General features: G+C 43.8%; 1 protein-coding gene across 1 annotated transcript in view; it reads left to right on the top strand.

Moving 5' to 3' along the window:
• Positions 1–26,329, top strand: part of ELAPOR2 (endosome-lysosome associated apoptosis and autophagy regulator family member 2) — a 111,674-nt gene that overhangs the window by 72,370 nt on the left and 12,975 nt on the right. The window contains exons 4-18 of the mRNA XM_063323566.1: positions 395–542; positions 3,056–3,142; positions 5,539–5,644; positions 6,291–6,443; positions 7,519–7,607; positions 11,877–12,057; positions 12,816–12,944; positions 13,922–14,012; positions 15,157–15,259; positions 16,477–16,614; positions 16,900–17,163; positions 18,058–18,231; positions 19,687–19,876; positions 23,966–24,062; positions 25,250–25,351. Coding sequence (XP_063179636.1) covers positions 395–542; positions 3,056–3,142; positions 5,539–5,644; positions 6,291–6,443; positions 7,519–7,607; positions 11,877–12,057; positions 12,816–12,944; positions 13,922–14,012; positions 15,157–15,259; positions 16,477–16,614; positions 16,900–17,163; positions 18,058–18,231; positions 19,687–19,876; positions 23,966–24,062; positions 25,250–25,351 — 2,052 coding nt within the window. The remainder of the gene's footprint in view (positions 1–394; positions 543–3,055; positions 3,143–5,538; positions 5,645–6,290; positions 6,444–7,518; positions 7,608–11,876; positions 12,058–12,815; positions 12,945–13,921; positions 14,013–15,156; positions 15,260–16,476; positions 16,615–16,899; positions 17,164–18,057; positions 18,232–19,686; positions 19,877–23,965; positions 24,063–25,249; positions 25,352–26,329) is intronic.

Raw genomic sequence — 26,329 nt, 5'->3', positions numbered from 1 at the left:
GGAGCTGCTCTTATTTGTACCAGGGTCATTATATAGTAAATGTGTCTAAAAGGTCCTTTCACAGCCTATTTAGAGACCCATGGTGGTTGCAGAAGGCTGTTTCTGGGTATAATTGAAAGTACGTTGGACCTATGGATAATAAACTTCCTGTGTGGGCTGGGTCCTAAATTTCTAGTGCCGTATCTTTTTCCATGCACAGTGTTAATGATAAGTATTATTTTTACATGAAAAATAAATGGGAATCCAGTAATAAGGTTATAAATTCACCGCATTCAGCTACTGTGGGATTCTGGGTTCTTTCTTATAAAGTAACATGTTTTTGTATAGTACTGTAAGAAAAGTCTCCCCAGTGTCTGTGATCTCAGCTGAGGCTTGTTTTGTTTGTGTTCATCAGCTCTTCATGGACACCTCGAGGGAATTACATAGAGTCGAACAGGGATGACTGTACAGTTTCTCTCATCTACGCTGTGCACCTGAAGAAATCCGGTTCTGTCTTCTTTGAATACCAGTATATTGACAACAACATCTTCTTTGAATTTTTTGTAAGGCCTTTTATCTGATGAATCCAACCTTATATTGTAAGAATTCAATCCAGATAAAAACCATCAGAAACAGCTTTTTCCACCCTTTACATTCCCGTATGTCCATAGCTTGTTACTGTTGAACAAGATTAAAAAAAAAATAATCTTTTTTTTTCCTGCCACTTATCCTGCCTTTTGGGAATTATTTCCAGCTTCAAAACTCAGGCTAAACTGATCCTATCTACCATGTGCTGGGGTTTTTCCATTAGGGGTTGTGACTGCCTCTGTTAGTCCAGCCTTTTACAAGGCAGCTCTTGGTGGTAGATGCTTCAGTCTGGGGCTGTTTGACTTGAGATGCCTTTGAAGGGACTTGAAATTTAAAAAAGGCTTCTTCCAAGGCGGGCATCCAGAACCTGAGGTGCTCCAAGGCATTAGTACGCGGAAACCTTAGCTTTAGTTTTTGGTCAGTTTGGGTTGTAGCAATTGAGATGAAAAGAAAAGCAGGAGAAAAGACAAAAGACCATTCTTAAAAAAAAATAATCCAGAGAAAACAGTTCTCCAAAGAGATATAGGAGTAAAAATTCAGATGACTTCCAGTAGGAATTAGGCTTTGAGGACATGTCTACACTGTGAAATGGAGGGGTCATTAGCTCTGAAATGGGAGCAACCTGGCTGGGCTTGCACCATGCCATACCCAAATTACTAAACAATCTGATCAGCAGTGACCAGAATGGGAAAGGCAAAGGAAAACCTTGCTCTGCCCACATGGATGGACTGGTTGGAGTCCAGGGAGCTGGAGGGTCCCCAGCTGTTTGTGTTGGTTAATGTTTCTTGAAGCTTGGAGAAAAGCGCAAAGGATCCTTATCCTCAGTAGACATGAAAGGAAGACGAAAATAACCTGTTGGAGGCACCTTCTTGCTGCTATGTCAGAGCAATAGATTGCTATTGCACTTTGATAACAGACAGTACAGGCAATATTATTTAGCCATTGCAGTTTTATATCAGGCTATTCTGCCGTCTTCATGGGGTGAAAGCAGCAAATATGGTTTCTGCTGCCAGATGAATGTACCAGGATTATGAATCCTAGCTCACATTGCTTGACTGACTGACTGACTGATCTGCTCCCGCAATGGAGCCAATGTATTGTTTCTCTGAGCACTGGCTTTGAAAATGGCTTTTTGATTATTACTTTTATGCATATCCCACTCATTCGCATCCTTAAATTTATCATTCCCTGTTCAAGAAGCAGTGAGTGGTGCAGTCCTTTATACAAATGCTCATGTAAATAATTCCTAGTCAGCCGTGGTATTTCAGAGAAACCATATTTAACACACCTCTAAAAGTCCTTTTTTTTTTTCTCCAACATGTCTTTGTGCTTAAATGTATTTAACAATGACACTAGCTCTGGACAGTGGCATTTCAGTGGCAGTGGTTTGCAGGCTGCTGGGAAATGGTGAAGTTTTTGGGCTCTCCAGGCGCAGGTAGTTGCACTGATGATCTGAGGGTAAGCAAGGAGATGTCGTCAAATGTGAGAAGCAAGCATGGACACTTCTTGTTATATACCCAGTGCTTCTGCAGCCTGCCCTTCCCAGGCTCTTTTTACGTAATGAAGCCCTTTACACCTTGTGAGAAGAGACTATATATTCTTACCTCCTTTTTGCAGATGGGAACTGACGCGTAAAGATGCCGTAGCTCAGGCTGTGCAAGACAGTTGGGGATCTACCTTCTGCTTAGGTGCTTCTTCTCACCTCTTTTCCTCAGTGCTGTTGATCTAGGTGGGAATTAAGTGCACAGATGCTTTGTAGGATGTGGCGTTTGGCGACTTATTTCAGACTTGATGTGGAGCAACTTTGAGGAGGATGCTTGACCCCAGGTCTTCCGAAAGTGTTCAACTGGCCTTTCTCCCTGGTAGAATAAAAGCTGAGTAATTGAACTCGTGCCTCAAAGGGACTTGATACTTTTTTCTTCAAAGACCTGGACAAGGGACAATCATCCTGACCTCTCTGCCAGGGCAGACTCTTCATGGCATGTTGCCTATCCTTGATAACATTACTCTCATCCCTAGTGAGGTCAGGTGGCAGGGAGCCAAAGACAGCAGATATTGGCTGCAGAGAAAGCAGTTTGTCTCGAAGCTTTGGCCTGTCTTCTCCTACCTCCCCTATGACTTAGAAGCCCATGGCCTCTGGATTTCAGAGAACTGGATCTTGCTGGGCTTGGGAGAACGAGGAGGCAGCCAAGACAAGATGCTCAGCACCTGTGTCTGACCAGACAGCAAGAGGACAAGGCTGAGATCTTTTCCTCCTGCTCTTTTTTTCCTTCTGCATCAGAGGTGGTCATTGGAGGCACTGTTAGCCTGATAGCAGGTTTTGAAAGTTGGGGGGCTTTTTTTTTTTGGCGACAAGTAAGACAGCTGCTGTTCTAAATATGTAGACAACAGGAACAAAGCTGAATCTTATCATTCCCTGCCAGCAGTCATTATGCCAACAGAGAGATGCGTCTGATTGTGGTCATTGATCTCGTGTTTTTATTAACAGATACAAAACGACCAGTGCAAAGAGATGGAGTCCATGGCAGACAAGTGGGTGAAGCTAACAGACAACGGGGAATGGGGCTCTCATTCTGTAAGTGTGCAAAAAATTCCTTCCTGAAGCTTTTTTTTTCATTTATGAATGTCTGTGATTTCCTCTGAGCAGACAGCAAACAAGGGCCAGTTCCTGTGAACTCATTTGAAGAAGCACAGCTTTTCTAGAACTGAGAGCAAAGCCACCGAGGTCTCTGAGGGGCTGATCCCGAAGCAAATGATATAGATGCAAGACTTTGTATTGATTTCCCTGGGCTTTGAATCAAGTGCTTTACGAGGTTAAATAGATTTACGCAAATCCGCATGCCACAGTCACTCTGCATGATTGTAATTGAAATCTTCTGCAACAGTTGTTTGCTCATGAGAGCACGAGATTATTCCCCATTGCTCAGCAGAGCGGCGGGATCAGGATGGGTATTTTACTCTCAAGTGTGTGCAGAAGAGCTGGACTGCACACAGCTGGTGCTCTCTGGTGACGTGCCCGCTTGAAAAGCAAGCTGGCAGCACCAGGGTGGCTCCTGCTGCGCTGATACAAGCATGTCCATGTTGGGAGCAGCAGCCCTTTGGCTGGCCTGTGACCCAGCTGGTTGAGTTTGCCCGGTGCACAGACCACGTGTAGACCAACTTATTAGCTCACGGAGATGCCTGGCTTCTGCTACACCATCATACCCTAATTCCCAGAGCCATACCAGCAAAGGCCCAGTATAGGTGATGTTATGCCAGAAGAAAAAGCATTTTAATTGTCACAGACAGCAGCCCATCTCTCTGTTTTCCATGGTCTGCTTATTCTCCTGGAGAAGAAATCGTATTCCTGAGCCAGCTCTGGTTGGCAGTGCCTGTTAGCTCAGGTGCAAGACCTACACAATTCATGTCAAAAGGCAGGAGAGCTGGGTGAGGAGGGGTGAGTGGCACGGGCTGAGAGGTGGATCCAAGGCCAGGGCATTGAATCAGGTGAGCTGAGACATGGAGACAGTGTCTGCATGGGAGATGGTGGCTCATTGTCCAGGATGTGCAAGTGTCTCCACTGACCATGAAGGTTGCTTGGAAGCCTGGCTGAAGTGCAGACATGCCGGCTAGGCGAGATGAGTGTTCTGGTTCTCCTTGAGGCTTTTGTCTGCATTGCAAATCCTGTCATGGTGGCTTCTCTGAGCACAGTTTTCCAGTTGCTGCAGCCTCTGCTTTCAGCATGCTCGTTCTGCTGCACCAGAGGTGATGTTGGGTATCTCTACACCACACAACGTGATGGTTAGTTCAATAGTTCTGCTGTTAATTCCCAGTTCTGCTGTTACCTGCGGTAACCCAGCTCTCCTCTGGCCCTCTGGATAGTAGGTGTTTGGGGAGTGGGAGATATAATAAGCTGTACCTCCACTTTGGTAAGTTTTTGGATTTTTATCCTGGGTGAACAAAAACTGTGGTCCACCCAGGACTGTACAGCATTGCTGTAAATCTCATCATCCTGGACCTTTATGCTGGTAGAGTTTATCCCTCTTTCTGTGTGAAAATATAGCACCTTCAGGCCATTATCACTGTGTTGGCAGTAGGCGTTTCGTACTGGGGTCGTATATATGGTAGAGCTTTGCAGGTCAGGCAGGGTCTTGGTAAACCACCTGTCTTGAGTAAGTAGAGTGATACTGTAGTTACACAGGTGAGTTGAAGGCAGCAGGCATCAACAGTGCTGCTGAAAGACGTGGTCCTGCCTTCCACCTCCCCGTTATCCCATGGCCGTGGTGCCACCAACCCACCATCCTTCTTCTGCCAGCACAGGGGTTGTGCAGCCGCTTGCTGAGCCACGCTGTGAAGTCAAGTAGGTCAAAGCAGTTGGAAACGGGGTTGTTTTCTGCATTTCATCTGCTGTTCAGCGTCGGGAATGAGGAGGAGGGTTGGGACTACTGCTGGGGACGTTCATCGTTTGTGCCTGGCTTACGGATCATGATGCTGTAGTGTTAGATGCAGGCAGAGCTTGATTTTTAAAGCCTATAAACAAAACGCACTTGTGAGCCTGGATTTTTGAACTCTGGGTCATGTTGGGGTTTCTTTATAAAAGTGTATCTATCTCAAGGCTTTACAAACAAACTGATTGACTGTGTCTGAACATAGAGCTAGAGATAAAAGCTCCTGAGTGCCAGGGGTAGCTGGATAAAGGCAAGAACACTTTTTTTTCCCCAGTTCTGCTTACAACAAGGTCAGAAACAGCTCTTGGTGTTTTTCCATAAAACTGGGGCGTTGAGAAGCTTTTTTATAAAGCACACTTTGGCACTTCTCAGAGATGTCTTTACAGCCTCTGCCTAGCTGTCTCCCCATTATTCCTGACTCACGAAAAAGCTTAGGAAAAGCCAAGACTACTGTTGTATGCAAGAAATCTGAGTAATGGAAGTAAGAAATCCAGCAATTTCTTGGTGAGGGAATGTCTGTTGACTGTTATGTGTATTGTTACAGGTAACTCTGAAATCAGGTAGCAATATATTATACTGGAGAACAACAGGGATTCTCATGGGGTCCAAAGTAGTAAAACCAGTTCTGGTGAAAAACATCACAATTGAAGGTAAGCGATATTTGCCTTTTAGGTCTAAATCTCACCCTTTCATCACAGTGTTTGCCAAGTGCCATTTCTCCTGGTGTGCCTACAGCACCAAAGTGGCCTTTTTTAACCCCCCTTGTCCCCTGTCTCCTCCTCTAAAGCGCAGAAACAGAACAGCAAAACTTCACACTGTCAGGGAAAGGCTGAAAAATTTATTTAGCTGGTAAATGATGCCGTCTACTGGAGAAGACTGGCTTAGCAAAGAGAGAGAAAAAGAAATTAACAGGTTTTCTTTAATGTCATATAGAAAGACCATGCTTATTGGTAAGCCTCTCAACAGTGATAAATGAAGAGATATATATCATAACAGTGACAGTTAAATTAATATTTAAATAATTTAATTAATCTGGGATTGTTCTTTTGGTCCTGTTCTAAATGTGATCAAACTTGGAGTGTCATATAAGGTTCTTACATCGGTCAGACTTGCATTGAGAAGCAAAGATTGAAGACCTCAATTATGAGCCAGGAAAGCCAAAGTGTCTAAAGTGAATGGTGAAAGTCTGTGATTCTTAAGCTGTGTTACGCAACTGGCTTGCTTTCCCCCATAAGCAGGTAGGCAGTAGTTATGGAACTCTGTATTTCAGTGCTTTACCTGTGATTTATCTTACAGGAGTTGCATATACGTCTGAATGCTTCGCATGCAAGCCTGGTACCTTCAGTGACAAACCAGGTTCATCTGGGTGCCAGGAGTGTCCGAGAAATACTTATTCGGAGAAAGGAGCTAAAGAGTGCACCAAGTGTAAAGAAGAAATGTATTATGCGGGTATGTAAATCAAATGGGATAAGCAAAACCAGAAGAGTCTGAATACGTAAGGTCATAAGCTGTTTCTGTGTGCAGAAGTGAGAATGGTTTTATCCAACAATTAAGTTTAGTCTCCAGTTGATATGCAAAGGGGAAATGAAGGTGGGGCTTCCCAAAAGCTGCAGAGGGCACTTACAGACATAATGGGCCACACTTGATCTCGGCTAGAATCACCTACACTGACATAAAGGGACGGAGATCTTTTCTGACCTCAAAGGGAACAGTTCTTAAGAACAATAACAGTCGTGCTCTGCCCTCTCCTGGTAATTTGTGTTATTGGTTGGCGATGACCAAATTGGCTTCCTCACTGCCTTTAGATGCCAAGTTTCTAGGAATCTCCTTTCCGAATCCTCTCCTGGCCCGTCCCTGCCTCCCCTGAAGTTGTGGTGATCTAGTTGCAAACCGTAGTCCCCAAAGTCCTCTGCGTTCCCAGCTGTGGTTAACCGGTGATCATCAAATAACACAGGCAAAATCCATTCGTCATGGCCAAAACGTCTTCAGTTTTCTTACTTGTAATTGTTTTATGGAAAGTTTTTGAAGAATCAATTATCAACCATAAAATCTGCTATTACAGATTGTGGCAAATGCTTGGGGACCTGTGCCTGTGCTCATGATGGGAATGGGAATTTTGCAAAAATATCTAGGGGGAGAAAAAACTGGGCCAGTGTTGTAAGGAAGTTTCTAATGGATTAGAGTGTTTTTGTTTCTTATCAAGTGAGAACGTATTTCCATCCTTGGCAAACTACACAAATTACTGCTTGAAGGTGAAGGGGTGAGGAGAGGGTTTGGGTGACTCACTGGTTATACTGAATTAATGAATTTCAGGGTGACAGTACAATCATAGCTGGTATTTTCCCTGTTCCTCTGCTTCAGTTCAGGGGAAGGTTCATATAGACTCCATTAAGAGTTTGATTTTTCATTCTTATTTTGTATTTTTCTGCTGACGCATTTTAATCTCCGGATTTTAAGATCACTATGGTTGTTTGCAGGGACCATTTGATAGTTTAACATCCTGTTCCTCACCCTTTCTTTTTAGATGAGGGATCCAGTGCGTGTATAGAGCGTCCTCCATGCACAAACAAAGACTTTTTCCAGATCCATACCCCGTGTGATAAGGAAGGAAAAGTAAGTAGAGTGCATGATACTACTTTTAACCTCATGTCGTGGTTTAGCCTCAGATGGCAACAAAGAACCACGTGCCGCTCGCACGTGCCTTCCTAATACAGGAAGGATTGTAAGAAAAGGCAAGACTCTTGGGTTGGGACAAAGGCAGTTTAACAGAACAGCAAAGGGAACAGGCAAACAACAACAATAACAACACGGATAGGGGAATATACAAACGCGATTACGGAACCACCGCTCCCCACCGGCTCCCCACCACTCGCCGACCCGCCGGACCCAGGACGCCCCAGCCCGCTTTTAAGCAGCAACTTCCTGCCCCCTCCCCCGGCAGCTCAGGGTGGGCGTGGCTCACATGGCATGGAATACCAGGAAAAGTTAACCCTATCCCCACCGGAATCAGGACACCTCATTGAGCTTATTGTGATCTCTTCATTTGAAAACAAGGTAGGGTTTCCAGGAATCTCTTTCCCAATTGGTTTCCCAATTTGCTTCCAGCATTGAATCTGTCTGAGGCTTTGGGCTTGTCCTTTAGCTGGCTTCTCTCCAGCATTCATCATCTGTAAGAATCTGCCAGTCATGGGTCTGCTTAAGGGATCTGCTGTTGTGAAATGCTAAGCTCCTTGCACTTGTGATTAGTCTGACTGGGTCGCTGATGCTACCTCCATGCTCATAAAAAAACAGGGTTGGGGCACAGGGTGAAGTACTGTCCCAGAATAAACCCTACTGTTTAGTTGTTGGCAATCTTTCCTGGCATACTTTTGGCTTGTGACAACTTGCCCTGTCCCTGCAGATGCCCAGGCATGATTCAAATGCCACAATGGCACAGGAGCATTGGACATGACCATACCTATTTCAGGTGGAAGAGTGTTTGGCTGTATAGATATGATGTGTATCATGTTCCTTAGTTTTAGGATCAAAGAAGAGCCCGTGATGTGTTGAAATAATGGTATACACATAGCCTGGGAGTATTCATGTACAGCAGCAGAGCTTAGCTGCTAATAGTGTGCTTGCCTCGATGGGATGCCTCGAAACACTTGGACTCTCGGTAGATTGTTTCATCTAGAGATCTTAGATCCACTGGGTCTCTCATAGAGAGACCTGCTGGTAGAGCAGCTTGGCTTTGGAGATCTCCTGCCCTTTGTCCCATCAGTCAAGTGGGGATTTTGGTGGGATTTGGAGAAGGAACTCCTACTTTCTGGAATATGGAGCCCACAGAAGTGTGGACATGTGGTCAGGCCTGTTTTGTCTCTTCTTCGCTTTCCCATCTCTCAGATCCCAATGGGATGGCAAGTAGTCAAAATCCGTAGCACCTATAGTTGCTGGCCTGATATTTGCTGGCAGGATGGAGTATTTTGGAGCCACCTGGTTAGCCAGTTCTAAAATGCAGCTGAGAGTTCGTGTGCTTTACTACTGAAGCATCAGTGAGTTTATCCCCAGAGCTGACAGGCTTTACAGCCTGGTATTGACTCGCTGCTTCTTGCTCTGCTAACTGCCTGTAATGACTCGAGGAATTAGCAGCAGTGTTCGCTGCTACACCCCCAGGTACAGCTTTAATTGCAGCCTCCTGCAGATTACCCGTCGCTGCTCTGTGCCATTCGAGTCTCCCTGGCATTGAACATTGAACTCTTCCTGCCTCCTCAATGGCCTTTCCCTTCACTGATGGCCATCATCAGAATACAAAGTGGGTCTTTCTGCAGACACCCTTCGTCTTCCACTTGCAACAACAACACGTGTCGTAGATGTGCAGATACTGGCTGGGTTTTCAGGGCTGCTTTCACCATTTAGTGCTCTGCATCTCTGGAAATTAGTCCACGTTTCCTGTACTCCCCAGCCATCTCTCCACATGATGCAGCCCAGTGAGAGGGCCTGACTCTGTAGCCCATCTTCAGGTGAACGGTGGCTGTAAAGAACCAGCCTAAAGGCCTATTGATCCATGGCTTACAAAAATCAGCCAGGTTTTTCACTGGACATTAGGTTATTGTCTCCCTCCTGCTGTCCCCACTCCACGTGTAGAAGGGGCCCTAGGAGATTTAGGCTCTTGATTCCTATTGACTTTTCACCTATCTACTGCTTTAGAAATCCCAGGCTGATTGCTTCAGCCCCAGTCTTAGGAACCCTCACTTGGGCAACCACACAGGTACTCCTGAGCCTTTTAATTTTAAATGCTGTGCACCCTGATGCTGCTGAAGTGTTTCCGGACCGATACTCCAGAAAATCCTCTTAAGAGTTCAGGAACAGCAAGGGCAGGCTGATCTGTAAGGGACAGATGTCACTGATGGCAGGAGCAGTCCCACAGTGCTGAGCAAAGCAAGCAAAGCAGACCCAGCGTCAGCGGACAAATTCATAGATTCATAGAATTACAGAATCATAGAATCATCACGGTTGGAAGGGACCTTTAAGACCATTGAGTCCAGCCATTAACCTAACACTGCCAAAACCACCACTAAACCATGTCCCTCAGCACCATGTCCCCCCATCTTTTAAATACCTACAGGGATGGTGATTCCACCACTTCTCTGGGCAGCCTGTTCCAGTGCTTTCTGTGAAGAAGTTTTTCCTGATATCCAATCTAAACCTCCCCTGGTGCAGCTTGAGGCCATGTCCTCTTGTCCTATCACCATTCAGCCAAGGTTGCCAGACAAGTCTGTAGTGATAAGGCATGACCAATGTCAAGCTGGGACATCAAGTCCGTGGGTCAGTCAGGATTTGGGTCAACCAGGGTACATGACCTGGCACAAGCATGGCTGCAACACAGCTCAGGCAGGGACAAAGGGCCAGAACCTCAGCTTAATTGCATCTCCCAGGAGCAGAGGCCTGAGCCTGCACTGAGGCTTCTTCCAGCTTCTTTTTCAAACTGGTTCAAAGCTGGTCAATACTTCTTGAGCTTCTGTGTTATGAGGGCTAACCTTGAATGCAAGCAGCTCAATGCCCAGGATGATAGGGGTATGCACTCAGGGCCCTGAACCAAATTCATAAGGTGAAATCTCCCCTGTCAACCTCTGCACCCGTGCCTCTGGCCTCAAGGATCCTTGATTGCACTTCTGGGACCAAAGGGTGGACATACCCAGAGGGGGAGCTGTGGCCAGGTTAAAGTCTTGCCAGTTGCATTTCTAAGCTCTGGAACTCAACTAATTTTTTTCTTGAGATATTAAACCTTTTCAGGGATAGACCCAAAGACAGATGAAATTTGAAACCCAACACCACAAGTGATGCATCTCACCTAAGCCTTTTCCTGAAGCCAGAAAACTTGTGTCTCGTCAAAGAGAGGTGATGTCAGAGAGGTGATGCCATTGTAAATAGTAACACCAAGGACCAAGGGGACACCTCATTGTCCTCTACAACTCCCTGAAAGGAGGTTGTAGAGAGGTGGGTGTTGGCCTCTTCTCCCAGGTGAATAATGACAGGACCAGAGGAAATGGTCTGAAGTTGCAACAGGGGAGGTTTAGATTAGATATTAGGAATAATTGCTTTGCTGAAAGAGTGGTCAGGCACTGGAACAGCCTGCCCAGGGAGGTGGTTGAGTCACCATCCCTAGAGGTGCTTAAGAAACGTCTAGATTTGGCACTTCAGGCCATGCTCCAGTGAGGGAGATTGTAGGGGTTTTTTGTGTGTGTCTGGTTGGACTCGATGATCTCAAAGGTCCTTTCCAACCATGAAGATTCTATGAAATTCTATGACTGACTCATGCTAGTGTTCGTAGGCTGCTCTTGTGTAATGTGGAGGGACTGGAGCAGAACTGGAAGAGTTCCTGTGTGATTTGGCTTTTGCTCAGTAGGTGAAAATGGCTGGAGAGAAAGTGAGGACTTTCCAAAGAACAGATGAGTGTGGAGAAAACACAGGACTTGTGATGTTCTCTGCTAACAGATGCCTTCCCGATAAAGGAATTTTATAATGTAGAAGTTATATTTTGTGTCACTATGGTTAAAATCCAATGACTGCTTTTGCATTTGTTAGAATTATTTATCTGATGTTCCTCAGAAACATTTTCATGGGAAAACCCACTAGATAAATAGGAATGAAGAGTAGTAATTATTTTAAGCTTCACATTTTTGCTTTTTTCTTAAGGCCTGAAATCTTTGAATCGCCTCTGAACCCATTCACTTCTGTTTCCCTCCTTTGCCCATCCCTTTATTTTCCTGGGTGTGCAAGGTCTGCTTTTGGCCTGAAACATTGGAAATACCCTAATTTCATTTAAAAGGGGGACTTTGATTGGTGTATCTAGTCCTAAAACTTTGCAACACACCATATGAGCTCAGTGTCTTCTCCTTCCAGACTCAGATCATGTACAAATGGATTGAACCCAAGATCTGCAGAGAGGATCTCCCCAATGCATTGACCTTGCCTCCTTCTGGAGAGAGGAAGGATTGTCCACCCTGCAATCCTGGCTTTTACAACAACGCCTCATCTTCCTGTACTCCTTGCCCACCAGGCACATTTTCGGATGGGACACAGGGTAGGAGTCCACAGAAAAATTGCTTGTGTCCCCAAAAGCAGTTGTCTGCTTGCATGTGACTTAGTTTAATGGCACATCATGATAATCCAGAGTTCATTTTGCATAAAATATTCATGAAATTACATTGGAGAGAGGGAGCTGGATATCTGTTTTCTCTCTGAAGTCCTTTCATATCAGGGGTTGCTGCTCTAAGTTGACCTGCTGTGTTCTGGATGCATTTCTTAGCTGACATAAACATCCTGAGGATTATTTTAAGGGATTCTGAGAAGGGAATCAGAACTTTTACAATCAGTAATTCCTCCTCACCCATTCTCCTGTCCATGCCAAGTTCTCCCCTGTGAAAATCTCATTTTAAGCACTGACAGATGAGTGCCCTGCCAACGTTCTCTAGCCTAAACTCTGGCTTGTTGATTCTGAAATGTATTGACCCAGTGGTCAACTATAGCATTTTGTGGAAACTCATGTTTACCGGTATGATCAAACCTTCTGCTAAAGGCATTAAAAAAGGAAGGGGGATCAGGGTATCACTTGCAAATTACTTACCCTGAGGTTATGATCTGCAATTTATAAAATGCTGGTCTCCTTTCCACTTTTCTGGTCCTGATAAGTCTTTGGCAGTTTAATTGTAAAGAAATAAATTATTTTATTTGCTCATTACTTGCCCCAGAGAGTAAAAAAGTAATGTCTGTGTTCTTTAAAGCACTGTTTGAGATGCGCTTTGGCTGTGTGATTTCCTTTACTGCCCTCTTGCCCTGTAGAGTGCAAAGCCTGCCCTGCTGGGACTGAACCAGCGCTTGGGTTTGAGTACAAGTGGTGGAACATCCTGCCAGGCAACATGAAGACATCTTGCTTTAATGTCGGCAACTCAAAGTGCGATGGGATGAACGGTGAGCCAAACTCCCTGTGTTGTTACGTGCTTTTCTTTCTTCTGCGCTGATCACAGTGATAGTGGAGCACCCACCAAAATGAGTATGCTCTTTCCTTTGTGAGTCACAACTCAGAGTTTCCCTCCTTCGCTGTAATTGCACCAGGCTTGAAAATTCCTGTAGGAGTCAGTGTCACTAAATATCGAAAAAAAAAAAAAATAAAACCCCCTCTTGTACACCAGAAAAGGGCAGGAGCTGCAGCCTATGTGAAGTCCCCTCAGCCAAGGACCTATTCCACCACAGACTTTGATGCATCTGAATATCCCCACTGAAAAAAACGCAACGATTTGACTTCCCTCTAGTTTATCTCCTTTCACGTTTTGTGATAATATGCCCTTTGAGGTCACACATAATTCTTTTGGAAAACTTAATTAAAGTCTGTGATCTTTGTTCATTTAGCGCTCAGAGCTTTCTCTCTGCACGTGTGCTGAGATTGCAGCAGAGAGCAGTCACAGCTCACTCGTGAAAACGGTCCCGTTCAGGGCTTCTCCCACCTCCAGCCTTCGCTGAGAGATTTTCCTCAGCCTGCTCTGCCCTGTCCGAAAGATGTAACTCAAGCTTTGAATTATGCATGTTGAGCAGAGGGGCACAGAGGTATATGCTTAACGTGTTGCACATAGGTTCATTGATTCATCTGTTTTAAGGCTGGAAGAGATCAGATGGATCATCCCCCTTGAGCTGCACAGCACAGGTCAGGGAATTTCAATTGCTTTGGTGATTTCAAGGTGACATTTGGCTATAAAATCAGCAGTTAATGCCATTACTATAATTTTTCATGCAAAAGGATTATTATATTGCTCTATAGTTTATACCAGATATCTTTAAAGTGTACTGAAGTACTGAATTCCTTTAAAAAAGTATGGTAACAAAATTTTTTTTTGCCATATGACCCAGAAACCATCCATTTCTTGAATTTTATTTTTTTTTGTCCTGTGAAGGTTGGGAGGTGGCTGGTGATCACATCCAGAGTGGGGCAGGAGGCTCTGACAATGACTATCTCATCTTGAACCTGCACATCCCAGGATTTAAGTAAGGAACAGGATTTTTTTAAATCTCTTTCTCATTTATCTCAGCCTCTTACACCTATTTCACTGGAATGAACAGAGTTTTCCTTTCTGAAGTACAACAATGTCATGAATGAGAGACAAGGGGAAACCTGGATTTTATTCCTGTGTCCCCAGTCAGCCCATTGCAGCAGATGATTCTGTAAGACCTTGGGTTTCAGCAGTGTTTGCTTCAGTCTGAGAAGCTGGCTGTCCTGGAAACTGAGAGAAGATATTCCTATCCCTCTGTTTCCAAATTATCCCAAAGCAACCAGCTAAACCTGCCATGGGGTGGATACTGGTGCCTGCCCTGAAGGTGTTTTACAGAAACCCACGTTACTTTGCGCTGTGGTTTCGGCCAACCTGCACAGTCTCTGCTTCCCCTGGAGCCAGTGGAGAGGTGCAGGCAGCGCGGGAGAGCAGGACATCCCACCTCTCCTGGACGCTCAGACAGGATGAATTAACTGCTTGAGGTGCTTGTGCCTCTTTATTAAAAGACTGAGCTTAGACTCCTAGCTCAGACCAGGTGCGAAATATTAATATGGCAAAATGAAGCTCACCCTCCTTTGGTGTATCTCAGCTGAAGGGGCCTGTGACCTCTTACACCCAATGAGCAAACCCTGTTTTTTATTTTACAGTGTGGGCAAACAGCAATTAAAATAAAAGAGAAGCAAGAAACATATCTGTGGAAAAGCTTGGCGTGTCCCGATTTATTGTTCACTGTTTAGTACTTTGCAAGGGAGCACCCTGAGTACTTCTGGTTTGCTCAAAACTCCTGAAAGTGTCTCCCACCACTGGGGGGCAGATGCAATTAAATCAATATAAAATCACTTAAAGGATGTAACGCATTTAAGCGATAAGGTTCCCTACCAATATGGTCAAATTTGGGTGTTGATTATAAGGAGGGAACTGGACCGTAAAGAAGTCAGACACTTAAAAACTGCTCCTGCTGTGCCCGATAGCCAGTGCGGAGCCGCTGTGCAAACCTGGCCTCCGCAGTTCTGCAGGGGCAGGTTTTATATGACAGGGCTTTGATGGTTTCCCCGCTGTAGGAAAAGCAATTTGACGGATTGACTGCTGCCTGTCTGGAGAGCATCTTGTAAATGTTTTGTTCCTTCTCTGTTAAACAGACCTCCGACGTCGGTGACAGGAGCAACTGGGTCAGAACTAGGACGGATTACTTTTATTTTTGAGACCATCTGTTCAGCAGATTGTGTGCTGTACTTCATGGCGGTAAGTGAGACCTCTCTCTCCATGACTGAGGACTGACTGAGCCTGGTATTCCACACGTCACTTCAATACCTCTACATAGGCGTGATTAGTTGCACTTGGTTTATTATGACTAAGATTATGACATTAGTTTAATATCTGCGGTGCCCTTGCAGGAAGGATTTAATGAATGACCTAGCAAAATTCCTCCACCACGTGAGTTGTGAACCATTCCTGACTATCTGTTTGTTTTAAAACAAAACATTGGTCACCAAAGAGTCAAATTTGCCCCTGTTAAACTGACTGATAAAGTTCTCGGTGTCTCTCACGCAGTCGTGTTAGCCTCCAGAAGATGTGGGACAGAGGGATGGGAAACGGAAAATTTGGAACTTTAGTCTTGATCCCATCAGTGACCTGGGGAATCAGTAGGGCAGCAGACAGACACCCGTTTATAAAGCAAAGTGCCGTGTTTTTTACTTTTCTTGCCTTATTGAAAGTCCATCAGCTGAGGAATATAACTGAATCTGCGACAGCTCCCTGGTCCCTGCCATTGCAAAGGGAAGCTGGTCCATTTTTTATTATTTTTTTTTTTGTGTTATTTAGTGGTACTTTACAGGAAGCTTCTCTTAATTTAAAGATAATTAAGTTGAAATTAGGTGGTAATTTAAAGGAATCTGCCTTTAGGTGTAGTTTAAAGGAATCTATTTTAAAGGAAAAGCATCTTTCACTGGAACATTCATAGCTGATAGAGAATAAGAAACATGAATGTAGATTGAACAGGTTTTTTCTCATGTAAACTTTGACACCGTTTTATTGGTCTCAGTTCTGATTCACTAGAGAAACCGGCAAAGTGAGTACCCGAAGATGGCAGAAACTACAATTTTTCTTTGAATTTTAGCCTTCCCCTTTTTGTGCTCTGGTACCCACATGTTTTATACATAAAGAGAATTTCAAATCTGAGAGAACCACTGTGCTGAATCTGTCCTCAAAACGTTTATAACCTGCTAAAGGACTTTGAACTTAACAGTTGTGGGAGCTAGAGCATCTTTTGGAATAGACACCCATTCTCAGTTGAAAAATTGCCAGTAGTGGAAAACAGAATAAATATGTTTGCTGTCCTTTATTAAATCTTAAGTGGAATTTTAAGTCCTATATATATATATTAATCTAGTGCTCACTAGTGTTCAGTGTAGTATGACCACACATTTTGTTTTTTAAAAGAATTTGTGTCCATTTTATAGGATGTTAATCGAAAAAATACTAATGTGGTGGAATCATGGGAAAGAAGTAAAGAGAAACAATCCTACACTCACATCATCTCCAAAAACGCTTCCTTCACGTTCACCTGGGCCTTTCAGAGAATAAACGAGGGCCAAGATGTAAGTACTTCTTTATGTACAGGGCTTTACAGCACAGCTTTCCTTGGGTGCTCACTGCTAGAGCTCTTGTCCTCCATTGAAGCTCACAGGCTTCCTGTAGGGGGCGAGTGGCTGTCACCATATAGCGGCCCTTGGGAGGCAGCTGTGGATAAACCATCCATGTTGAAAGACATATCCATGCCTAAGTTGCTCTCTGAATTGGTGCAGTGGTGCACAGAGCTGTGGTTAGTGTCCAAATGCAGTGGCGTGATGACACCAGGGTGGTTTCCTTGCCTCTCCTTCCAGAGCAGACAGTTCATCAATGACATGGCAAAGATCTACTCCATCACGGTGACCAACGCAGTGGATGGAGTCGCCTCTTCTTGCCGGGCCTGTGCGCTGGGTTCTGAGCAGTCCGTCTCATCCTGTGTGCCCTGCCCTGCAGGACACTACATCGAGAAGGAGACCAGCCAGTGCAAGGAGTGTCCGGTCAACACCTTCCTGTCCATCCACCAGGTCTACGGCGGGGAGGCCTGCATCCCCTGTGGGCCTGGCAGCAAGAGCACCAAGGTACAGAAACCAAGTGTCTGAGCGATGGGCAGACAGGGTTTATTGGGATACGAGCACTCAAAGGGCCAGTTTTAGTCCTTTCCTACAGGTATGTGCCTTGTGAGCACTGGAGTATAATTATAACCAAGGATCCTGTTCTTCTAAAATATGTTCCTAGACTAATTTCTGTTTGTAAATACGCAATAAAAAGATAAAATTGACCACACTGGCTCAAAAAAAGGTTCGTTTCAAGAAGTGTAAGAACAGGGCAAGCATATACGTTATTTCCAACTAAAACTTCCCAGAATACCGCTGTTTTAAACTCAGGGACTTCCTCAGCTGGATAATGTTTCTGTGCCTTTAGAAACCTGTAACAGTCTCCTCTTATATGAAGTCACCCTTAAGCCTAGATAAACATTTATCAAGTGCAGCATCTTTTGGCAAGGAGCTGCACACGGACCTGAAGAACTGCTCCAATTTGTTCATATTCTGCCTGTTTTCAGCTGGGTTTACATCCTGTCCCTGTTTCTTGAGCTGTTTCTTGTGTTTCCTTTGCAAGATGCGAGAGAGGGCATCTTCTGGTCTATGCACAGGGTTTTAAGCTGGGACATTGGGTTCCTAAAAGCACCCACGACAAAACAAAGCAAGAACTCTAACTCTGCATTTTCTTGGCGAATGCAACAGACAGCAAAAAGGCCAGGCTTAGGGAACATTAAAGTCTTGATATGTGATTGCAAGGGGCTGAAAGAGGAAAGGGAAATCTCCCAAGGGAAAGGTGAATTACAGGAGTAGGACAAAGTTGCCCTTCATCCCTAACAAAGAAAGCTGTCTGCACCTGCTTGCTTTAACTCCCTGGTGAATGGTTTGCTGCTGGTCCATAACTGCTCTTTAATAGTTGCCTCTCCCTCTCTGAAGGACCACTCTGCCTGCTACAGTGACTGCCTGGTGTCGTACGTCAAGGATAACCAGAGCCTGAATTACGATTTTAGCAACCTCAGCCAGGTGGGCTCGCTGATGAGCGGACCCAGCTTCACCTCCCGAGGGACCAAGTTCTTCCACTTCTTTAACATCAGCCTGTGTGGGAACGAGGTGAGCTCAGCTGGTGTTGAGGGTCGGGAGGGATTAACCAATTTGCTGCCCCAGTTGATGCTCTGTGGGATCACACTGTGACAGGATGAGGACTCCGCTACAGCTGAGCTGTCACTGACACGGTGAAAACACTTCCTTCTGGATCTTGCTCGGCAGTGCCAGAGGACTTTTGAGCAGCCAAGTGATTTTTCCACAGCAGAGATGACAGTGTTTTAGGCATAAGTAATGCTCAGAAGAAAAACCCTGTCACATCCCTACCTTTTCTTAGTTCTGGTGCGTTCAAGTCACTTGGGTCACAACCCTGACCTTTTTGTGCTGCCACCAAGGAACTCAAGTGAAGAGTCAGAGTCTTTCATAGGTTTCCCTCATGACTTGGCTGGAGACGTTGCTGTCAGCAGAGCCCCTGGTCACCCCACTGCCTGCCAATGGCTGAGGTGCCTGCTGCTGACTTTGATTGCGGCCTTTTAGCGTGGTGGAAAAATGTGTTTAGTCCATGAGGGCAAACAGTCTCTGCCCCAGGGTGAAGATTTTTCTGTCTGGGGCTTGGACTGTACCAGGGCGTTTTGTCCCATACATAAATTGAAGTTTCGGAGCAGTGCCAGTGATGTACCATGAAAGCCAATGCATGTAGTTTACATTCATGTTCAGCCCTGTAAAGATCTGAAGTCTCTTTCCCATGTACCAAAGGGTTTGCATGAGTTGGCGCAAATGAGTAGTCACATTTCTTTACAGTGTTTTGCCTACTTTTAGGCTTAAATGTGTGTTTAAGTACCACCTGGGTTAGAGCTGCTGACTAGATCCACAAAGGTACAGATGTGCTCACTCCCCTCTGGATCTGGTCTTCATTTTCCCAAACTCCTACTATGGTACTACAGTACTACCAACCATATCATTAGGTCCTGAGCGCTTGGCATTTTGTCAGGACGACTGAGTCTGGTGATTTGTCTTTCATTGCTGTTGCTCTGAGATTCTAGCACTGGTCTTGGAGTGTGACATTAATGCAGCTGTGAAGGCTGTATATCTGTTTAAGGATTTCACGTATTTGTGCTTTGAAAATATTTTCTCTGGCTTAGATCTCAAATAAAGAGGTATTCTACAGTATATAATTTAAAGGCAAGGGAAATATGGTCTTCCTTTTCAAGCCATTTTATTATGCTCTGCAAGTAAACACTGTGCTGTCAAGATAAACAAAGAGTGCTTCGTAGCACAGGTTTCTGATAAGACACATACCAGAGGTGACACCGTGTTTCTGGGTCTGTACAAGACTTTAATCGGAGCTTTCACAATGGCACAGTTTGTTGTTGCAATCTGTCCCTCTCATGATAGAAAGACCAAGTTGTTTCTAAGGTGCAGTAATGAAACTCATCCAGTGTGCCGTCAGGAAGATTGCAATCTCTTCTTTCCCTAACTTATCAACAACCAACAGCTTCCCCACTTTTTTCTGATTGTCCACAGGGGAAGAAGATGGCTATTTGCACGGACAATATCACAGATGTTACTCTGAAGGACATGGTTGCAGAATCAGAAGATTTTTCCAATTTTGTGGGAGCTTTTGTCTGTCAGTCCACCATCATCCCGTCGGACAGCAAGGGTTTCCGAACTGCCCTGGCTCTGCAGTCCAACAGCCTTGCCGACAGGTTCTTAGGTACATGGTTTGTCTTCTGCTTGTTGTTGTCATGAATGTACTCTCATATATTTAGGGCTGCAGAATAAATCCTCTTAGCCCAGCGGTGCTGCATTACCTTGGGGGAAGAGTGAAGGGGCAGCCCAAGATTCAGTCCCACTTTGTTCCTGAGCTGAGAAGCATCTCTGGACAGATGCCATTGCATTTTGCTGCTACTTCAGTCCAGCTCATGGCTGGAGGAGAAGAGCAAGGGCTGGCCTTATTCTTTGTTTTCCGTGCCCGTATTATTCACTCCTCCCTGTGGTTGTTCTAGTGGGTCCCATGGTGCATAGAATTTCCGCACAAAAATCTGGAGAATGTAATTAAAAAGCACTGGTTTTCTTTCATGTTGCCTACCCACCTCATGCAGAGCAAGACTGTAGTAGTCACATTAGTCCAAGTGTCTCTGCCCATGCCAAGTCCCCACTCGGGCAATTTCAGAAGAAGCAGCTGGTGCTGGGACATAATTGGGCAGGGAAGGAGGAGGCTTAGGGCAGCATGGGGCCATGCACATCGTTAAGTCTTTCATTGCTCCGGCTCACAAGTTCCCAGAGTCTGAGGCCAGATTAGACAATGAAGTCCTTTATTCTGCTCACCTATCCATTACAGGCACTGAGTGTTTGTACTTTCTCCCTGGCATTGATCCCAGAAACTCTTGTTTGACAAAAGCACGTCTTTGGAAGAGCATTCAACCTGGACTTTTAAGACTGGCAGAAATAAAAGCTTTGCCACGGTCATTGGTATTTTTTTTCCACTGGCCAAACACGGTTTCTGTATTTTGTTTTAAAGCAGACTTGTTCCCTGTTTGAATTTGCCTGACTTCAGTTTTCAGCTCTTGCTTCTTGTTGTTCTTTCGCCGTTTCACACCCACATTTTCCTCCTTGGAGAAATATTTTGTATACTGCAATCATCACATCCTTCCCAGTCTGCTCTTCTGAGAAACTAAGTAGGCCCAAGTTCTTCTAAGTCTCTTGCTATCATGTAATTCTCTCAAGCATCTGTGTGATATTTGAGGCTCTTTCTGCAGCCTCTGTAACTTATATTTTCTTAAGGCGTAGGCATCAGAATGGAATAGTATTCCAGTATTTAGTTCACTATTATGGCAATAAAAAAATAAAAATCACTTCTGTATTTGTATATACTTGCAAGGATGGAATCTCTGAGTGCTTTTTTCTCCAGACTCATGGGATTTCATGATGGCTTCTTGGGTCTGATGTCCAGTCTGGATCTTTTTTCAGAGTTACACTTTCCAAGGGAAAATCTCTCTTCCTTAGGACTGCCCTTAATCCCTTGCTGCACTTGTCTGTACTAAGATACGTTTAGTGTGATTGGGACCAGCTTATCAAGTGAACCAAGTTGCTCTGTATTTCATTTCTGTTCCTCTTAATTGTTGTCTCATCTACACACTTTACCAACAGTGATTATACACTTAACTTGCAGATCCCTGATGATAATCTTGCGTTTTGGGACTCCAATATCAATGCTTAGAGAAGCCTGGAGACATACCACATTTCATCACAATTTCCCGTGGCCTGATAATTTTATAATTAGTTAGTTAAATAATTTTTAATCCAGAGTGTGCACTTAATTGATACTACACTGATAACTTTTTAATTAGAGTCTCATGTGGTAATTAGTGAAGTACTTGATAAATTTATATAATTTTCTGTAGCAACCAAATTCATCAATGCTCAAAGAATGAAATCAGATTTGTTCAACAAGAGCTGTTCTCCATAAATTCACGTTGGCTGCCACTCATAATGTATCTGTCCTTAAATGAAACCCATCTTCCGCTTCCCATTCCTGTTATTTTGCCTCATCGTGTTAGCCACATTGTAAGTTGCTCACCATTTCCCCTCTCCATCAGTCTTTTGACATTTTGCCATCGTTAAAAGCTCTACTAAAGGTCACTCTTAGTTATGGTTTTGCTAGTTTATAAGCATGCATGCCAAGTAGGTGCCAATATCCTCTCCTGCCACTAAAGGAATGAGGTGTTCAGTCATTGTCTTGGAAAGCGAGGCAATAGTCCTTATTTTTTCCTAATACAGAGAAAAGATGTCAAGCTCTTCTGCTGCCTTTTCTTTATCCCAGTTGTTACATTTTAAAATGGTTGAGGTTTGCCTTTCCTATCCATAAGATGTACTTTTATTTCTATTATTTCTAAAAATGCTCCAAATGTATAATTTTTCTAGTGCTGCCAAACACAGGCTTTTCCCTGAAGTCTTTAGCATACATTATCATTTTTCTGTAACTCATAAGTTTTGATTTTATTTGATTCTCTATTCCTTCTCCATTAAGCTTGTTACAATGTTTTTTTTTATTTTAATTGCTCTTTTACTGCTGTTCTGATACAAGGTGAACTCTTAGTCAAAGCTACTGTCATTCTTGAGAGAGTCGTTGTGGCTTTTTAGCCATATAATTAATATCCTCTGAAGAATGAAATATGTTTTTTCACACTTGATTTTGCTTCTAGTGTTCTTATTTTTGAGGAATTGCACTTTGAGATGCCATCTCTACAGTACTGCATATTGGATGGGAATATTCTTTAATTGCCTCTGTTGAATATATTAGGGTCCCTAGGAGCTATATTCTGCCAGTCTAGTGAGAAACTAATTCTGTCCATTTTGTTGCAATACAAATTTAAGTTATCCTGTGTTTGATGCAATGTCTTTGATGAGAGGAAATTATCACCCTTGCTGACATCAGCATATGTTCTCTGAATGAAGGCCCCTCCACAATAACCTGACATCTTTCTGCACATGCTCCTGATGGTTCACAGAATCACAGAATGGTCGGGGTTGGAAGGGATCTCTGGAGATCATCTAGTCCAACCCCCAGCCAGAGCAGGGTCACCCAGAGCAGGTGGCACAGGAACACGTCCAGGCAGGTTTTGAATGTCTCCAGGGACGGAGACTCCACCACCTCTCTGGGCAGCCTGTAATGGTTGCTGCAGCACCACTCATTTTGGTCTGTCTGCTGATGTGGTGCTCTGTAGCCATCCCTCACCTGCAAGCCCTCCTGAGCAATGTTACTGAGCACATCAATCCATGTGCATTCACAGTCCCAGGCTCTGACTTGTCCTACACCAGGCAGTGGTGTCTAGTGCAAGCTGTCATCTTTGTTATCTACTACGTTTACCTAAAAGGGTTATAACCAGACCTGGATTTTTCCAGCTGTGCGAATCGTCCTCCCAAATGTAATGCCAGTGAAGTCAAAGTCCAGTCAAAGTCCTAAGAGTTCAGCTAGGCTGTCTGCACTGTTGCAAGAGCAAGTGGAAAACTTCTTTTCTACAGTCTTTCCCATCTTCTCACCAGTTGCCTGCTGCTACCTCTTGTTCTTGTTTGAGCAATATTTCACCTCACTAGAAGGATGCAGCCTGCCTCATTTGTACAGCTCGCTCTTCTTCTGAAGTGTTCCAGGGCAGCACCAATATTTTCTGTCTTCTTTGCTTCATGGGTTGGAAGAATCTCTAAGAACGTCAGTTACTTGAATCTTCCTCTTTTTCATCTCTTCTTCAAAATCCATGCAGATCTGTGTAACCTGTATTGTTCCACCCACCAGCCTGTCATTTATTCCCAAATGTGCCATCAAGGCTTGCTTGAGACTCCATAATCCTTCTGAGTCTTGTCATTGGATCTTTCAGTGTCTCTCCCACAGCAGTGCAGATTGCGCAGGGTGTAACCTGTTTGTGATGTGTTAGGGTTATACGTTGAAGGCATACGCTTTGAGCAGTTGATTGGGTCAAATGTCTTCATCAGTCCTTTCCCAAACTAAATTACTTTATGATTCTGTAATATACCATGGTTGCTTTAAATTCATACGAAAGAGTAAAACTTATTTACACTGGTGTTGTTTTATTATTATTTTTTTTGTTATGTCTGTGTGAGGAAATCAGACTGTAGGAGGAACATACAAATCTGCAAAGTTTAGTTAGAATAGAATAAACTGTATAATGTCATTAAATGCTATTAAGTGAGACCCGTACCTTTCAGACTGAGAAAACGTTATATGTGAACCCCTCAGAAATCCATTCTTAGCCTGTTCCTTTTTTTTTTTCTTCTCAAATTTTAGGAGCTACTGTTGAAACAACGCTGGAAAATATCAGCATCGAGACAGATATGTTTCCTCCCTCTCCAAGCAAAATACCTGACGTGCATTTCTTTTACAAGTAAGTACAAAATACTGTTTATTGGTACATCAAATTTCTTCGTTTGTTTAAAGGAAACTAAAACTGTGAGGGGAGATCTTTAATCCACCTTTAGTCTTTATCACTTTAATCAGTATCTGGCTGATATTGACTGGCATGTTGAAGAGCAACTTTTGAAATCAGCAAACGCTGTTTACTCAAATCTAAATAACACTTGATGTAGAGAGTGGTACCAGAGCTTTGATTCATCCAGGTGCCACTTCCAGTGTCATGATCTTTTCCATAATTTCTCATATATGGCTTTGATATGTCCACTTCCCGCTGCATATTTTCTTTCACATTCATTTGCATTTACTTTGATGTTACAAAAACGAACCAATCAAAGTTAAAAATAATTTTTCCAACCTGCGCAGTTACTAGTGTGCTTTTCCTATTCTTCACTTTCCTCCGTAAAAAGAATACCTCAGCTTGGGCAGGAATTAGCTGAAAGATCACCTCTATTAAGATTTCCGCATGCTGATATTCTAAGCTTGGACTCTGAAGCCTGTGGGGCTATTCAGCTTATCTTAAGGCACATACCTGTATTTGTTCTACTGATTTGCTCTCTAGATTGTGTTGGCTTTAGCGATAGATCTTAACTAGCTATAGCACTTTGGATATCAACACTTTATGCATATGTAAATACTTAAATTATGTGTCTGATTCTGCAAATTGAACCCCACAACAGTGACCCTACTTTGTGTGTACTATGTCTGTCATGTTGGAATAAAGTCCATTTTTTGAATACCTTTTGCCTTGTGCTATTTTGGGACAGTGTGGTTCTCAGATTACTAGGCAAGGAGTCATCATAAACTCTCCAGCAGAGTAACACGCCAACCACAGCACCTGCGACTCTCCTTTCTAACCGTTCTATTCTGTTTTGTAGGGCAGGTTTATTTCTTGACTTGGGAGAATTCAAACTAGCTAGAAAAACAGAGCGGTTCCATGAGTGACATCTCAAAACACTTTGACATTTAAATGAAGTGACGAAACCTACCCTGCTTCTGTTGCTCCTTTTTTTTTCCTTCCAGCTGACAAAGGCAAAAATGCTGTGGTAAAGGGTATTTCTTTAGTACTGTAGTTGTGTAAATGGACAGAGACCTATGAAACAGCAACACTTATTTACTGTAGTGGAAATGTATTCTATTTCTCTTTTTGTTTGACGTTAGGTCTTCAACAGTGACGACCTCCTGTGAAAATGGCCGTGCAACTGTTGTGACAATGAGATGCAACCCCAACAAACCAGACCAAGGAGAGCTTTCTGTGCCCAGGTATTTAAGTATTCATATCCTAGAAGTGCCAAGAAGCCTTTTCTCCTCAGGTGATCTTCACAAAACTCGTTAGTAATTGTATACTTAACAGCAAAGAGAAGTGCTGTCTCCCTCATCAGCCACCCAGGAGGTCTCACTCATTTCTCCCCGGTAAAGGATGGTGTGTCCATCACCTCCCAGCAGACCAACTGCTCTGTATTTAGGCTGTGTGGTGAGAGAGGCTAGAGCTTGGGCAGGTTGTTCCAAGCTTAAAGCCCAAACAAAATGTAGTGATATTTTGATGTTTCTTGTCTCCACTTCTCTATTTCAGTTCCTTATTTTGATCTTTGGTCTCCTGATAAGAACTGCCTTGTTGGGGTTTTGTAAGGAAGTTTTTCTTCTTTGATCTACAGCAGTAGCTGCAGACAAAGTGATTTTTTTTTGAAAAAGAGCAACCTGTCCCAGGAACTGTGAAGTCTGCTATCACAATGCTTTTGTTAGCCCTGACCCTGTCTAGTTCAAGTTCTATATATATTTATTTACATCTCTCATCACTCCAGTTTGTATCCTGGACCCCTTCTACCAGTGGTGTTTAATTTACCTGACTTTTTGTTCCCTTCACTCTGATTCAAGTGACTCCAAAAGCTTCTTTCTTCCAAAGCCCTGTTTATGCCTGCACATCAAAAGTTGCAGAGAAAACAGTAAAAGAATTAATTCTATTACTCTTTAGCATCACCCTGTGATTCTTCAGTTCTCCTCAATTCTGATAACCCTCCCCTTTCACTGTCTTAGTCTGTCTGGACGTTACTATAAAACTGCTGATAGCCCTCTCATTCATCCTCCTTCCCAAAAGTTAAGTCCTCTTCTCAAAAGCTAACAGCGCGAGAAGTGTGGGATCCTCTTTGATCCCTGTCCCTCTTGGGATGGGTGAACCATGCTCACCTGAATGAAGGCAAATAGGCATCTACTTCACAGGATGGAGGAGTGATTGGTGTTTGA

This window comes from Chroicocephalus ridibundus, chromosome 1, assembly GCF_963924245.1.
Source record: "Chroicocephalus ridibundus chromosome 1, bChrRid1.1, whole genome shotgun sequence".
NCBI lineage: Eukaryota > Metazoa > Chordata > Aves > Charadriiformes > Laridae > Chroicocephalus > Chroicocephalus ridibundus.
Note: the sequence above shows the minus strand (reverse complement) of the source record. Positions and strands in the feature narration are given on the sequence as shown.